The 17,628-nt window shown below is 38.7% G+C and overlaps 1 protein-coding gene across 4 annotated transcripts in view; it reads right to left on the bottom strand.

The window, feature by feature from the left end:
- SAMSN1 (SAM domain, SH3 domain and nuclear localization signals 1) overlaps positions 1-17,628 on the bottom strand; it is an 84,661-nt gene that overhangs the window by 28,028 nt on the left and 39,005 nt on the right. Inside the window, exon 1 of one of the 4 annotated variants that reach the window (XM_051779601.1) lies at positions 7,534-7,706. The exons of the other annotated variants lie outside the window; for them this stretch is intronic. Within the exon in view, the coding sequence (XP_051635561.1) occupies positions 7,534-7,590 (57 nt within the window). The 5' untranslated portion in view covers positions 7,591-7,706. Of the gene's footprint in view, positions 1-7,533; positions 7,707-17,628 lie in introns of those variants that run through there. 4 annotated transcript variants of the gene reach the window in all.

The raw sequence follows: 17,628 nt of genomic DNA, 5'->3' as shown, positions 1-17,628 counted from the left end.
GCAGAAAAACCTAAAGCCAAGTACTCAAGTATTTCAGTAACCTCGTGTCTCACGTCTCTTTCCACACACCTGAAAGAACAACAGACTTTCTGAATGAGGTCAACATGACCAAGGAGAAGAAATTCCAACTTCCTACAGTTCTCAGGGAAGTAACCACTCAGCATCTCATGGAAATCAAGTACAGGAGTGTGAGGTTATATGGTTGTTCTTGTGACAATGATAAAAGAGATAAAGACATAGAAGAGTAGGAACGGGACTAAAACTCCACTCAGAAGACATAATGGTGCAAAACAGGAGATTGATCTTCTTCCCAGAGAAAACTTGTCAACTTCAGTGCTGGGTGATGATTGAAGATAAAAGACCATTTGCTGTTGACATTCAGCTTATCAGAACAGTGCCAGAAGATGCTATGACTGGCAATTAAGCAGCCTGAAGAATGTGTCATTATCCAGCTGTAAGACCCCAAGTCTGGAGCTACGAGTTGTTCAGACCCAATAATTAATATAATAATTCAGCGGCTCACACCAGCTTTCTGTGTATCCATGTAATAAACCAAAGAGGGCCGGGGGAAAAAAGTGGCAGTAAGGTATATATCATATATAGTCAAAGAAGCAACTTTCCTGAAGCAGTCTCCAAACTCTTCCCTAAGGTGGAATTTCAGCCCCAAGTTTGAGAAGAAGAAAAATAGTAAAAACATAGTTTTGGGTGCGCTGTAAGTGGAATAGGATTCAAAAAAGAGCTAGAAAGGTAAGAGCAAGCATGTATGCAGAAGAGCTTTCACTTGGGAAAAAAGGTAGGTGGTCATTCATCTCCCTGTGGAATAACAACACACATACAGCATACCTCTATCTGATGCACGAGACAAAGATTTCCATTAGGATGGTTTAAAGGACATAAGACTTGCTAAATATTCAGAGCATATATAATATGTAGCCTGGTGCCAAACAGCAAAATGTCTAGCAAAAACACTAACACTGATAGATAATTTGTGGAACAGAGTATAACTGTTTCTAACAGCTGTAGTAACCCTGCTGTCTTTGCTGCAGGCTTCCAAAAGATAAAGGTTAAGGGATATTGTGATTATAGAGACCCAGAAGACTTTTTTTCCTTTCTCAGGATTGGGTATTCCCAGCGGTTTCTGCCCACACACCAGGGGGTTGTTTCCTCTGGATGAAGTGTGTGTAGCCAACCACAGATTCTTTATACTACCTGCCAAGAGAGAGCTTTATAATGACTTCAGTCATGTTGCTGTGATAGAGGTTCCTAGAAGAGCATTGAAACTACAGAAAACTGTAGGCCACATCCTCTGCCAGTCCTGCCCATATGTAGCTACTGATCTTTTTTCCCAGCAATGACAGACATCCTTGCCAATGTTTAATTTGGGGTATTCTGGGTTTCCTAGAAACACAATATTGAAGTCAACTGCTTCACAAATCTAATTAAAGAGTTAGAAGACAACTAAATGCTGATTTATGTCACTTTGCTGGTTGTGCTATGTATTTATCAGAGAGTACAGTTATAAATGATGTAGTTTCTAAAAATGGCTGGATAAGATTGTTCAGACATACCTCTTGAAATGCTCTTACTTGCTTAGGAAAACAAACACAGAACTGAACTGGATTTGTTACTCTAAGCAAAATGAATATTAATGTGTCAATATTCCCTTCAGGAGATTTGCTCTCACTTGTTTTAAAATATTCTGCTATTAAGGACTTAAGCCTGGCTAGTGAAGGAAAACCAAGACAGGGAAGAAATAGGAAATTGCCTGAACATTGTGCAAGGTTGGTTGAAAATTTAAAAAGTGGTGTAATCAAGGGAACACACAAAAGATGTCAGTACTGGACCAGGCCACAGATCTCATTTTTGCTTTGATACAAAACCTAGTCAAGAGTTATGTGAGACCTCAATGAGCGTGTGTCTTGATGTGAGCATTGAAATGTAGAGTCTGGCCATCCAAATCAGCCTCCTGCCAAGGGGCAGGTGAGGGATGGCTGTTCTTCCCCCACAAAGACTCTGGACCCTGACTTCCTGGTGAGAAAACAAAATTCCCCAAATTTCAAGACCTTACTAAAAGAGATATGCTAACATATATGTTAAGACACAAACAACTTCCTGAAACTGCTGTTGAAAAAAAAAAATTAACTGATGAGCAAGAAGCAAGATGATAATATAAATGAAGAAAAAACATCAGAAGTAAGAGGAGCAGTAATATGATTGTAGAGCCTTCCATTCACAGAAGGAAAATAACCCAAGGTTAACTCTAACCTTGTTCTAGTTTTTTATGAAGCCTAAGGGAGACAGAAAACACCTTCTGAAGTGTCACCTGTAATCCCTTCCTTCCCCATCTAGACATACATGGTTATTACAAGTATCATTTTTTCTTTCTCTGAACCCTCTCTGATAAAGGCCCACAGGTATTTACACTATAAACCAGGTTCTTAAAAATACTTCCCAGATGTTGTCATCTGTTTCTGCCTATTTAACAGAGTTCAAATGGATTTTGACAAACAGTCTTTCTTCAAGAGGCAGTGCAGTAAAGACCTTTAATGACAGAACTATGTGTCATCTTTGCCCATAAGCATAAATTTGCACAGCGGGCAGTACGGTGAAAACAGCTTATCATCAACTCATCACCTCTCATCATTGTTAGAATGAAATGCAAATGGAAACGAACATCACTTCAGTCATGGTTGTGAAAATTAGCATCTGTGACATTAGCAGTGGCTCATTTATTATGCACTTGAAATTTCAGGGGGAAAGAAAAGAATATAAAACTTCATAACTCTACCAGTCTTTACCTTTGAAATAAAATTAAAACCTTCAGCTTTCCTCACTCAAGGATAAATCCTAGTTAATATTCATTAACACTGAGCAATCTCTAGACTGCAGATCTTGTCCTACAGAAGATCTAATTATGCCTTGAATTATTTTTGGTGTTTAGGTGTGCTGTACCTATTTTCTATTTTCTTTTCTTTAACAAGTATTCCCCATTGGAGAGGCACAAGCCACTGTCTGAGAAAAATACAGCACCAAAAAACTTGCTTATAGCATCTGTCTGCACTACAGGCTCCAAACACTTAGGCAAGCGATAAACTTTACTCAGATAATCCCACTGAAATCAATGGGATCACAGCTAATTTATTCATTTAAGTGTTTTCAGAATCAGGATCAGGCCTTCTGTGAAGAGTATATAAAAAGGGGAAATTCTGGCCTCAAGTCTATGGCAAAAATGTGCATTCATTTCTGTGAAGTCAGGGTTTTGTTTAAAGCTTATAAAAAAGTAACATTACTGGCATGAAATCGTACTATGGAATAAATCTGCATATTAAAATGTTTCCTCCCATTGGATTTGCCACTATTATCTCATAACCCTGAAAACAAATAAAGGTTTATCACCTAAGTAAGTGAATATTGATCTAATTAGAAGCTTGGACATATTTTTGCCTAAACAAAATGCAGAGGCATTGACCCTGAATTGTCTGACACACCAGAAGTAAGCTGAGTTTAAAGCACCAAGCACATTCGGAAGCAGAATAAGGAAACAAAAGACGTCTCAAACCTTTAGCATAAACACAGATCAACTGTCATGTAGGATAATGACACAAGACTTTCTTCAGTCAAGCCAGAAAAAATGGCACAAAGTCGTCTTTCCTTCACGTTGAAGTAAAGCCAAGAATCATCAGGCAGTTCTCAAGTTTGCTATGTCCGGAGGAATGTCAGAGAGAGAGAGAGAGAGAGAGAGAGAGAGAGAGAGAGAGAGAAAGGAATAGGTTCTGCACAGCACATTATGTCCTGTGAAGTGGGCAAGACAAGGCAGGGATGTTTTACAGATTATTTGCACCTGGTCAAACGTGTAAAACAGTGCAAAGTGGAATGCAGAGTATCTGTGAAATTCTTTAAGGGTGTTTTATTTGTATGGTGCTGCCTGAAGCTATACAAAAGAGAAGACTGTATAGTTTCTTTGAATGTTTTTTTTTTCCTCATCGCTCTAAATCTGCTTCATTCCATTCCCCAGATGCACTGACATTTGTAACATCATAAGGGTCAAAGAGGCTAAAATCCAGGTGTTTTCAGAAGTCTTTCCTTCATCCTCCAAGTCAACTGCTCTCCTCCTCCCCAGCTCTCTAAGGGGTGGTGGGACAGACTGCACAGACCCACAGCTGAGACACATCTAGTAAAAGCTACCCCCTCTGCTTTTCTGCCCTGCAATAACCACTCCAGCAATGCACATGCTCTCCCTGCAGTGAGCTGAGTCCAGCCATCAGCGTGACCAGGAACCTCAGGGCTTTGTGCAAGACCTGGTTTGTTTGACCTCACTTGCCCACAAATAACTCCACAGCTCAAAACAGCCACACCATGTAAACCAAGCCGTGTCTCATCTGGCAGAAATGAAAGGAGGGCAGGTAAGGACTCCCTTAAGGAAGGGATGGAAGATGCACAGGCTCTGTCGTGAGAGAAAATCATTTAAGGTCCTGCGTAGACAATAGGTTAGATTAGATAGGCTTGAAATAGAGAGCTTAGCCCTTCAACTGGTTGAATTTCTTCAATATTAAGCAGGGTAATTTTAACCCTTAGGACTTTTCCCTTATAATTCTGTTATCTGGGATCCTCAGCTGCTGTACAAGGTACAAATGTACAGTTCCACAGTAGTAATGCAACTACATTAGTACAATAGTAATGCAAATGATTAACATTTGCAAAGGATCAGAATCCTTCCACATCTCTTTTGAAAGCATTTCCCTCCCATTTCTCTCCCAGTTTTCTCTTGTATGACACCAGGTGTAGATGGTTTTTTTGCCTAACGATGAATGTTTATTTATATAGTTTACATAAAATGCTTTCAGTAGTTATATGCATATCCATGCATACACAAAAGCTGCCAGACATTCAAATAAGTTATTAGCATGACTGCAGCACTACTGAAATCCTGCTGCTTAACCGAAAAAACTACAACCATACTATTTCGTGGCACAGGATCAAACTTTTCATAGCAGAAACTGAGAGTCCTAAGATAGACTTTTTGTCTATGCAGCACTTACCACGCCTGCAGAAGTCCCTTAAGCACCACAGTAGTAAATAAGTAAGGTAAATGGATTGCACACAGAGAACTGACAATTAGATGCTGCAAACCTGTATTACTGCTGCACTGGTCATTTGTCCACCACTATGAGGGGCTTTATATAGGGACAGTGAATTGCCTCAAGAAGGGCTTTAACACCAGCTTTGCATCGTGTTCCTTCATCCTCATCAAAAGGCATAACTGGATGCCAACATTCTTCACATTAGAAAATAATAAAACCAAAGGGATTAAAAAGAAAATCTTGGTAAAATACTTGGATTAATGCACAGGAGTTCATACACTTGTGATAAAGACAACTAGTAACCATGATTAGGATTCAGTTACCTAAAAAGATCATTTTGGTGTCCTCTTTGAGGTCTAGGGTAGCAAACCTGATTTTCATTTAACATTCCAGACCTTTTGGCTTTCCCACAGGTCTTGTGCTGGCCCTGTGTGGATGTGTTGGAGACACTGGGATGTCTAAGCTGCCTAAAGGTAAGGTGAGGTAGCCCACAACCTTCACAGTGACAGTGGAATGCTGACCTGTGAGCATGAGGAGGTACCAAATGTTGCCTGCTCAGAGCAGGGGCAGCCAGAACGTGATCTGGGGAAGTCACTTGTGAAATCCTCTAACTTCTGTCAGGAGGTAAGGACCTGTGCCCCATCTTACCCAATTCTGCATTAAGCAAGTTAAGTATTGACGTTGCTTCTGTGGGACAAGTTTCAAAACGTGCTACAGCAAAGTCAGATTTCTATTCTATGCAAAGTGGGGCTCTTTTCTCCAATGCCCTCTTTGTGAATAGCACATTGAGCAAGAGCACTCTCGTCATGGAAAGTTTACACAGCTCTGTGCAAAAGTGGGCCAACAGGAGGTGAAGTGTCTCAAAGAACACTCCTGAGACAGAAAGACATCCTGAGACACTTCACCAAGACCTTTCCATTTTTGTAAACACTTACAATAGGTCAAAAACAGCACAGCAAAGTCAGCAGCTGTGACACTCAGTCAAGTGGTTAGACTCCTTTTGTCCCTGCTTTGCACCTACAGTGAATCAAATCCATGAGCATTATGTACATATACATATATATAATTGAGAAGCCATAATGCCAGCATTTTAATAGCATGGAATGAATTCATGAGTGGATAACTGTGAAGGAAAATTAAAAATGAAAATCAGATTATTGTTAAGGAATGTTCTATTCTGGAAGAAGAGAGAGACCAAAACTGGCTTTTGAAAATATTTAGCATACAGGAAAACAAAGCCTATCCACAGAGTCTTTCATGGTCATTTCTTGTTTAATCTATAGTGTAATTAGATATTAATTATACTTCTTCCCTGCCATTAAAAAACAGTATGATGATTGAACAGAAGAAAATGCACACCAAAGCAACCAGTGCAATGCTTAAAAAACCCATTTGTGTATGGGAAAATGGATTCAAAATTGCTTCAAATCCATGAAAAAAAAAGCTCACATTAATTTTAACTGTTAATGAATCATAGTTTAAAACTGCAAGCACAATATGCAAAAGCCAATGCTGTGTAAAACCAGAAGATTCTTGCTGTAACAGTGTCTGCAACAATCTTTTAGGACACAGAAGTCACTAAGGGAGGTGTATTCTCAAACAATAAGAAGATGGGTCTGTAAACTAGGAGCTGCCGAATTGCTGGGAACAGAGATATACTAAAAGACTTTTCTAACCTCTTTGTTAAATTTTCAGCACTGATAAACTGAGGCAGAAATGGATAATGAAGCCCTCAGGTCAAGCAGTAGCCATTTCACTTAAGCCTTACAACACATATGTACAATACAACACACAGAGGTCATTTTGCACTCAATGCAGGGACTGAAAATAAATTTCTAGCACTGGACACATTGTTATGCCTCTTGCAAAACTCTCACTTCCTTTCTTACAATTCCAGATTGTGGAAAGTGTCCAGTGTAGCACATTATCAATTTATTTAGAGTATTTCATTCAGGTTGAATTTCAATAATTCCCAGAGAAATGAAGATAAACACTAATTGTCAAGTACTCTCTCCTCCTTTGGTTATGGTGATGCAAAAGCAAATTTATTAAAATAAGGAACAAATTGAATAGCTTTTCTAATTCTTCACCAATTCTCACACTCTTTTCTGCTACATCATCAATTTATCATAGATCAAAGGGAAAGAGGGGATTTTATGATCTCCTCTGTTAAAAGACTGATGAAGAACTTAAAATAATAGACAAAGTCCAGTACCAGGACTCTTTAGCACAGCTGTAGCAGCTTCACAATGATGATTCCTTGAATTTGATCCTTACTGTTATGAAGTGAGTATATTCAAATAGATTCCTGAGGTTATAGCACTGAGGCACTCACTAGCCCATTAGGAAATCATGAAACTAGGATTTAAAAGGAAAGCCTCCTCTTAAAAATTGGTAAATTGGTAAAAATTCCTGCTATTGCTCATTGACAACAAAAATTGAACATTCTTACCTTTGGCTTTTGACTTTTCTCCTTGTCAGACACGTTAGATGGTTTTCTCTTCAACATGTTTAACCCACGTTTATCCAAAGGATGTGCAACCACTACTGCCTTGTGACCAAACTAAGTACAACAGGGGGTACTACAGACGTGTACATTGGTCACTTCCTTGTTCTGGTCAGGATGTGACTTCATGCAGCTGCTTTGTTGCAGTGGGGGAGTAAACTGAACACTTCGTTTGGGGAGGGGGTGAGGAAGGAGGGGAGGAAGTGACGGGGACAAGAAAGAGAGAGGTGCACCAAGGAGACGAGTTGAAAATGAGGACAGGGTTCAAAGTGAGAAATGCTTTAAAACTTATCTGCTTCTGGGTCACCATCAGGCCTCAGTAAGACTTGGGACAACCTCAAGAAAATCATCCTCTTTTCCTCTCTCACTTTTCCCCTCTCAGCCTTATGGCACTAACTGAACCTTTATTTCATTGTGTGTTGGGACTCAGCTGTGAAGAAGGTGTGCTGATGTTCAGAGGACCAAGGGATATTATTGCCCAGCAGATCTGCACTGTACTGTGGGTGTGTGGTCCAACTGGTGCCAACACCTCCTCTTCTCTCTTAGCTCTACAGTAATGCAACAAAAGCAATGAGATTAAAGGTCACTGTTTGGTAGAGAAGGGAAGTATCTAAAGCCACCTTTTTCTTTTGAGTGGTGAAATAATTTTTTTGTCATTCATCAGAGGATTTGGACTCCCTGAAACAGCACTTTTCAGTCCTCTGCTGTCCTTGATTTGCTGACAAAGTCACAGGGAGAAAAGGCAAGTCTTACAACAGAAGGCTTACAACAAAGAGACAGAGGAGAATGGCAGAGGTCCTTTGCACCCTCTTGAAAAACAGCCCAGAGGATTTAAAGAAAGTGGAGGTATTAAGATAGCTTTGAATTTCTGCTTCATTTTGCTTGATATTATTTGCCAAAGACAAACAAACAAAAGCCTTGAGTATTCTAAGTAAAACTTATCTGTTGTGAATCATAGGTCACAAAACCTGAAACTATGAAACACTCCCAAATTTTTGCTGAAAGATGGAGGTGAATTCTCAATTTCAAAACCCCAAATTTTTTGGGCCACCCACAGAGTTTCAATTAAACCTTAATTTAAGATTACTACAAATGAAAAAGAAATATATTTCTCTAAATTGCAAGAAAAGGTTCAAGTAAGTGTCAAGAAAAAACTTTGGTAATTTTTTTTTTCAAAATTTTATAATATATTTTCCAATTTTTTTTCCCCAAATAAATATATTCTAAGCAGCCTTTACTCCTAAGTTTTGCATAAATATAAGCTCTTTTAAAAAAGCACTTCACTGTGGAGGTCTCTTGCACCAAATAAAAATTCCAAAGTTCTGGTGAATCCAAATACTCAGTGCACAGGCCTTTCCTTTTCTACGTCATTCTTTTAATATTAGATTTGATGGAACTCGAATTTCAAGGAAAGGTAAAACAAGAAACCATCCAAACTGAAACCACTGGTTGAAATGCATCATGGTAAGAAATGCACAGGTCTTACTGCTTATTTCTTAGAATTGCCTTTCCCAGTCCCATAAACACTTCTAACCTTTTGGACACGCGTGAGAAGACACTGCTAGATAGACAAATAGTCTCTTGGATGAATTGCTCTCTTCCTCCTCCTCTACCATATGAGTACTCCAAGGACATGCTCCTCAGATGAATTCCTAGTTCAGTTTGCTCTTTGGACTTCTGTGTAAAGGCTTAAGAACAGTTTTGGAGGCTTTCTTGGATTTTGATGGATGGGCAACTGAATGGACTGAGACCAGCTGATGAAAGAATAATTATTATGTGCTAATGGTATTATGAGGTTTTCCTTTCCAGGCCTTCTAAGAATGGGGTTGGTAAGAAGTGAGGGAGGAGGAACTGGAGTTAAGGTACTGAAATTCTGTCAAATATAACAAAAAACTCTCCAGGCTAGTGGGTTGCAATGGAGTGTGTGTTGAACCTCAACCCATTAACCAAGATGTTTCACTTCACTTTTAAATCTGAGCTACACTAATTTAAAACAGAGTTAAATGTGGGGGTTTTCCTTATTAAAAACAACATATTAATCAGAGTTCATAATAATTGATATTAATAATAATTAATTATTGATAATTACGAACTATGGGAGATATGTTTCTTTTCTATATTTGAAAACACCACCTGAAATGTCAATTTAAGTTTCTAAGCATAAGGAGGTTTTACCATGGATATTTAATCAGCCTTAGTAATTCAGTAGAGCCATACATGGTTTTAGAAGCTGTATGTATGTTTAAAAGTAATTAAACTTGATTATTTATCTACCTAGACTTACATTGCAGTATATTGGTTCTCTTTTTAATCTGATCCAAACGTGAGGATTAAATCAGACTGTGCTGATCATTACACTGTGATTTCCTGTCTCAGGCCACTGTTAAAATCTTCATGATTAATAAAATGGGAACTCATCTGAAGAGTAATATATGAGCTTCCTTTCTGTAGAATATTTATTGTTAAACAGGAGGAAAGAGGCTATTTCAAGAGATATAGTACCCACCCATATCTATTTCCTATCCTCATCCACATACCAGAAAAATTATAGCAGCTTGAAAGCTGACCTGATTATGTTCTTGCCCTTGGAAGGGTGACCCACACTAGTTTTAAAAAGTAACAAAGTGAAGAAAATCAAACATATATAACATTAAGTTCATTTAATTTGGTTAACCAATACATTTCAAAAGTAGTTCTTTTGAATTAAAAATTAATAATAAGCTTATATCCTCTGTATTTGAAGCTAATTTTTCAAAGGAGAATGAGTATCTATGTAAAATTAAAAGAAAAACTCTTATACTTAGTTTTCTGTTGGACATGACTGCAGGTAACTTATTCCATTTCCTTGCTGGACTTTGAATCTGATCCAAACCCCAGTGAAATCAATAGAAGGTTTTCAGGTGAATTTTATGGGGCTTGGATTGACTCCTCTATCCTGAAATAACCAGGCAATGTCACTCTTTTATCTGGAAAGTCTTATGGGGAAAAGGGCTATCCACTTAAAAATAATTAAGATGACCCCATGAGAATGATTCCCACTGTCATTATATTTATAAAAGGCAACATACCTTATAGCTTATTATTATCATTACTCAGTTTTAATGAATGGACCATGATGAATGGTCCTGGATATTCAAGTGCTTTATGTGCCTCCCTCCCACATGGAATCAAAGTGTTGCAACAGCTCCATATCCCCTCAGAGCTCCATCCAGTTCCCTTTCCCTGAGGGATCACTTCCAGTGTAAACTGTAAATGTAAACTTATCCTTTCAAAACTTGATCATTCTGTTGAACTATAAGGCAGGGTGTGAAGTAGATTGAAAGGTTTAGCATGCTGGCCACCTGTCAAAAGCAAATGAAATGAGACTTTCCTCATATTAGCAACTCGTTTTTCATTGTCCATCAGACAAATCTGGTCCAAGTTTAACCAGAGACTCAAGGATACCTTGGGGCTGTACATTACTTTCCCTAATGCTAAGCAATCCCAGAGTGTCTTAGTCTGTTTATTTTAATTAAAAGAAGATTTATATTTTGTACAAGAAAGGAATCATGCCTTCAGCCTCTGCTTTTATGGCCATGCCTCTCCCTGAAATGATCTAACTCAGATATTGCAGAAATCTCAGAATAGCAAGTGAAGCTGAGTGAGTAATTTGCAGTGAATAATTTACTTAACAAATTTAATCTTTATTTCCTCAAGGAATGTTCATGAGCAGAACACAATTTCCTCATATGTATTAATTATGGGCCAGAATTTAGCTAGATACTTCCCTCTCCTGGTCTGATTTGAGCAAGGGCCAGCCACAGACACAGGCACAGCTAATCCTCAACAGAGCTCTCTCCATATAAACCAACAGGACAAAGACTCTGTGGAAACTAAAAGGAACAACTGTGAAAAAGTGAAGTTAAGTGCTCCCTCCCCCGACAAGAATCCATGAAAGAAGACAGAGGTTGCAGGGTGGGCTCTGTTTATAACTATTTAAACAACACACTCACTTTTCTTTTAACTCCAAAGATGGAGGCTGTGATTTTGGGGTGCTGGGGAGTAGAACTGGATGCTTAAGGTTTCATCTTTGAAACGCCCACACTCACTGCAAACTCATCACCATGAGCAGCCAGAATTTAGTACTGAAAATTGGTCCAAAATGCTCAGGGATTTCATGCAACAAAGTGTATAATTTCCTGTTGAATAGGCTCTTCTGTGCTTTTTTTTCATCAGGAACAGAAAATGGAGAAGCCACAGAAACTCAGAGTGTTAGAGAGACAAGATACAATTGAAGACTATTTTAAGCTTACACCCTTGATTTGGCAGTTTGTTGACACTGTATCAAGAAGACTCCTATTCCATAGAAAGCATAATTTTTATGAAACCTGCAGAAACTGTCTATTCAGCAAAGTGAACAACTAATATATGAATTTTGATCCAAAAACTTAGTCTTTGCTAAATAATTTATATTGGGGAGATTTTTAATGACATATATCTAATGAAAAGACATGAGACACTAACAAAGAGTGGGAGTCTAAGCTTGTTTAAGCAACCATCAGGGCACAAAGCAGGAGGAATACCCTCACCATGCCAAGTCCTAGGAACTGTGAATTTGGCCTCTCTCAGACTACTGGGCTTCCTTTTCTTCCTGAAAAAAACTATTATTATGATTCTTCCTTCTCTTATGCTAATCCTTTGCCTCTAAGGTCAATGGAGTCATGAGGAAATATGGCAGGGACAGGCTAATAGTGCATTACTATAGGAGCTCCTACTGAGTTTAAAGAGGTGTCTGGTACAAAAAAGAGGTTACTACCCTGTGAGTAAGAAAAAGTGTCTCATTGCCAGGCTCTCAGACTGTGTCCTTGGCATGTTCCCAACACCACCTGGCCTAAAGGGAAAATGAAGTACCAAGAACTTATCTCAAGCTTTGATCCCAACACATTCTCTTGCATTAGCAGCAGATGAACAGATCAGTCATACCTACACTGTGTCAGGTTAGCACTAACACTAATAAAAATCTATACTACTGTGACAAAAGGATTCTCAAGGAGATTGGCTTTCGCCTATTGAACAAATCTCTTTCTTATTACCTTGAAGAGTAAGAGCCAAAGTTGTGTCTATATCTTCTAGGTATTCCTGTTTAGAAAACTCGAAGTCAGCAAGGTTGGTGTCTTGTAAAACACAGCCACAGTCTTATCCAGAATCCGTGTAATGATTTCCTACAGAAATGTGTGCGTCACCAGTGCTTTTCCTGTACAATTTATTGTAAGCAGAGTCTGCGATGAAAACCAGAAAGTAACTGGCAGGAAGGTGCTGCTGTTGAGCTCAGACAGGCAAGAGAGCAGCACGCTGTTTGTCTGGGTGAACATCAAAATCAGGGCTACATTGCAGTGTTCATACCTAGAACATCTCAGTGAGTGAACACTGAGATTACTAATCAGCTACAAGGGCATTTTATGCCACGTAATTTGCAGGTTTATGTGACTGTTGTTTTATAGTCATCCAGCTGAAGCTCAGCCTCCCAGAAATGCATTTACAGATAAAGAGTGATGGTTGCCTCATACATCTATTCAGAAAGCTCAAATATGAGATTTTCAATAAAGGGAACTGATATAAAAATAAATGTAGGCCCTCTGTTTTAATCTCATACACAAAGCATGATATGCTTCATTTGGCATTTAGACCAGCTTAACACAGGAGCACTGACAGTGCAGCAGGGGATTTTTTCAAGGTATGTACATGTCTGCCAGCCTATCTCTGATTAGAATCAATATCAAGACAAGTAAATTCTGATTAACTCTAATGCCAGCCTGCTGTCAGAAAACTCTTCGTAGTTTTTACCATCTTTTACCAGTAAATATCTCCTGCTGAATTTCTTCACTGGTGTCAGAGTGTCACATTGCTGTGCCATCACAGCTTTAGGACTGCTGTGCAAATACTAACATGAAAAAGAATAATGTGTGGCATACTGCATATTCACTTGCAGGGTTTTGATTCCATACTGCTTCTAAGAGAAAAATGTTATTCTTCCTTTCTTGTTGAATATGGGAGAAAATCATAATTTGAAAGTGACTGAGAGGGACAAGATGATTTTATATGTATTCAGGCTTAAAACTCTCTTTCTACCCATCTAACTGATGTGATACCAGATTATAGGCAGGAGAAACACAAAAAGTCATCATCAAGAAAAGGTGATAACTCCTTTTCTCCTTTCCTTTCCTTTCCTTTCCTTTCCTTTCCTTTCCTTTCCTTTCCTTTCCTTTCCTTTCCTTTCCTTTCCTTTCCTTTCCTTTCCTTTCCTTTCCTTTCCTTTCCTTTCCTTTCCTTTCCTTTCCTTTCCTTTCCTTTCCTTTTCTTTTCTTTTTTCTTTTTCTCACTTTGTACCAGACCTGTGGGCTTACTGTTACAAAACTTGATTCAGATGCTGACATTCATGGCAATACCTTAAAAATCAAGCAGGATGTGGGTCAAACTAGCTCCATCAGCAGACTGCCAAATCACACATACTGGGAATGAGACTTGAGTGGTTGATTTTCTCTCATTTCCAGACCTGAACCTCACTGCAGGGAGGTCTGGCTTCTGCTCTGTGCATCTGTCTGGCAGGTGTAGGTGGTTACCTTGATCCAACAGCTACTTGCTCCAGGGTACAGGTGAAGGAGGGTGGGAAAGATGCAGCCATGCTGAGCTCCCCCACGAAAAAGACAAGGCATTTTTCCTGCTGGATTTTGGCACCAAGTCCCTCACTGGGGAGGACTGGCAAGGTGATCACTGCACCCTTTGCTGGTCATGGTTAGTGTCCTACTTGCCTCACTCAGGATTTCACGGGACACTGCAGGTTGTGGCTGAATGGTCACAACTGACTAAGCTGCCCCAGGTCAGCTGAGCCTCACCAACGGGGTGGGAACCTTCTCTTAGCCCATCAACAAGATGAAGTGAAGCACAGTCACATAAATTTATTTCATTAAGGGTTTAAGATAACATGCTTTATCTCAGGCTGTAGGCTAAAAGCACTCACAGGGACAGTCATGGTGCTCAGTATGTTTAAGGTAATTACTTACGTGTCAGTAACTTGTCTTTGGGGAGAGAAGGGAATGAAAAGGAGAGGCTGTTTCTGAAACTGCTCTGTGGAAAGAGAGATTGATGCTTTGCCTCTTTACAAACACCCCACTTTTTTTTCCATATTCCTTCCACCGATCTTGATCTTTATTCAATGTATTATCAAACTCCTCTCCTCTCACTTCCCACAAAGCGTGTGAGCTTTTGACTCATACCTTGAATACCCCTTCTCTAGAGAATCTTTTTTTACCACCTATTCTCACCTATATGATCCTTTTTACTTTTATCACACACATTATTCTGTGTGTTTTCTGTCTCCCTTCTCTTGTTGCTGCCACAGAAAGCAGAGGCTGATGAAAAGGGGACAAAGCTTTTCCCTCCACAGCTCCATGATCTGCTAAAAATTCTACTGAACAAAAGCAGTAGTAGTTCTACACTAAACTGGAGAAGATTCTCAATCCAGGAGCAGCAAAACTCTGAAGGCTAGATATAGGTCTCCTCCTTTACAGCAAATCTTATTTGGGTTTTTTCTTAATATGTGTACAAACTGGTGAAGTGAACTATTAATATTATGCTCCTCCCTCCTAGGGAGGGAAAGTTCACAAAAAAATCTTTGAAACATTTTTGCGTTTCAAAGCCTAAATAATAATAATACCTAAAACCCTAAAAAAATAACACCCTTACATACCATACACACACACACAAACTCATTTGATTAAAAAAACAAAGTTTTAAAGTCAAGGAAAGGCAGAATGAATGCTATCTGTGATACCTGAATCTCACTCCTATGTGTGGATATTTTATGATGCAGTTTTAATAATGCAGCTTTAATAGTTACCTCATTTTCTCTACTCAATGTCTGTCTCATTCAGTGCAGTGAGTGAATCTAAATGGAGGTGTCAGAGCCTGCAAATAAACTGTTTGAACTCCTGCACTTCTGGTACATTGGTATGTGTATTTTTGCTCATGCAACAACTGTCTGATGTGTAAAATAACATTCTATCCCCATTTTGCAGATGAAGCCTGAGGCAGACAAGTCAAGTGATTTGTCTAATATCATACAAGAGTCTGTAGAAGTGCAGGGAATTGAATCTGTATTATCTACATCCTTAATCACTGGATCATGATTCATGGGGTTAAGGAAGTTATGAAGAAATGGAATATGGATTCATTTTGTCATTCTAGTTCAGGAAAACACTAAGAAATTATGTTAAAAGCTATCTACTTTGCAGTTGATCACTGACTGCATGTAATTCTAAGGTTTTGACCCTGTGGTTAGATGTGCAGAAAATCTAAGCAAATATAGCTGCGAGAAAAGTTTGGGGAGTTTGATTTCAGGTCTTTCAAACTAGAAAATCAGAATACTATCCTGACGCAATTTTTAGGGGAAATACGTGGAAGCACAAATGTAAGGGAAGAAAGCTGGGTATTAAAACACCTACGTGACCTAGAACTAAATATAGAAACCCTCAAGATACCTGCAAAAGTTTTTTCCTCGTGATCTTAAACTATCTGAACTCTTGATCTTTGTACTTCCCACGCACTGTTTGTCATCATTTCTTGTGCTGTGCTATCAAACACAAGCTGTAAGTAGAAGTGAACAAGAAGTTTCATGTCATTTAACATAATTAATGTGCTCCTTTTGCACAAAAATATTCAGCCAGATTTCTTCAAATGGATTGGAGTGCAAGCACTTCCAGCAAGAATTATGTTAGGTTCAACTTTCCAATTTGCTTTCCTTATGTATTAGGGAAGGTGAACTTCTTCAATCAATTAAATGTCTACAAAAAAATTGGTCCAGAAATTTCATTACCTCAGGTGAATTCCTTTCAAAATGAGAGCAAATAGTCAGATACAAAACCTTTTCCAGTTCTTTCTGAAAAGCTCTGGTCTTTGTCTTCTAATGATCTAAACACTAGAAAGTGTTTAAATATCAGAATTAGAGGTGTGTCCACTGTGTGTCCATTGTTTCTCTTCCAGTCTTATTTTTCAGACCCTATTCTTGTTCATTTCACCCACAAGTATTTTTCAAAGTTGGATGAACACCCAGTATTCACATTAAATTTTCAGTTTCTAAAAACAAGTGTGAAATTATGCAAGACATACCCTACTTCTGGAGAATGTCACAACAAAAGTGTTTCTTTTAAAGGACTCTGAAATGCATTAATTATAATAATGCTGCAGCCCTGGAAACCTTAGTGCCTTTCTGGCACTGAAAATCCTCACTCTTCCATTTATGCCATTGCTGAGCACCTATATCATGTGACTTTCCCTTCACTTCTGTGTGAGGGAGATGAAAACAGAACTAATTTCTTCTAATTAATGAAAGGCTTATTTGACAAATAAGCTTTACAGGAACACTTTAAAACATACAAAAAATGACTTACTAAAGAGAATAACTAGCTTAATCTACACTCACAAAACAAGCAAGCAAACATAATCAGGTTTTGAGCCAGATCAGAACTTCCAGAAAATTGATGTCCCCCAAGAGAAAAGTCATTTGAATTACATAGGGAAGAAGACAAGGAGTATCAGGCATTGTGGTATGGCACTGCTACCCACCACTTACATATTCTTGTAACTTAAGGTCAGTAAGGATCCCTGAGTCATCTTCAGTTGTGGCTTCCTTACCAAAGCCTCAAAATCCTTACCTAATTAGTCATGTGAGTAGCACTTTAATTTCAGCTTCATCAGGGACTCGGAAGAAATCTGAAGCTGAGCTTGCTTGTTCTCCTGAATGAAGATAAGCACACATAAAAGGTGCACTGAGCTAATGCAAGCACAGTGAAGATTAAACATTTTGACTACAAATGGGAAGCTCATCAACAGCTCAACAAGCACAAGAGCAGGGAAAAAGTTTAGGTTTCAAAAATCCATGCAGAAGTAAAACTGCATTACTTTGTGTGAGAAGATAAATTGCACTTTAAAAGTTGCAGACTTGGATAAGCATATCCCAAGGCACCTGATAGCTTCACTGGTCAAAATGTTCCTGCCAGCATCAGG

Source organism: Manacus candei, unplaced genomic scaffold (genome assembly GCF_025592945.1).
Source record: "Manacus candei isolate 608988 ecotype Guabito, Panama unplaced genomic scaffold, ASM2559294v1 h1tg000014l, whole genome shotgun sequence".
Lineage (NCBI taxonomy): Eukaryota > Metazoa > Chordata > Aves > Passeriformes > Pipridae > Manacus > Manacus candei.
The sequence above is the reverse complement of the archived record's forward strand: the minus strand, read 5'-3'. Positions and strand labels throughout refer to the sequence as shown.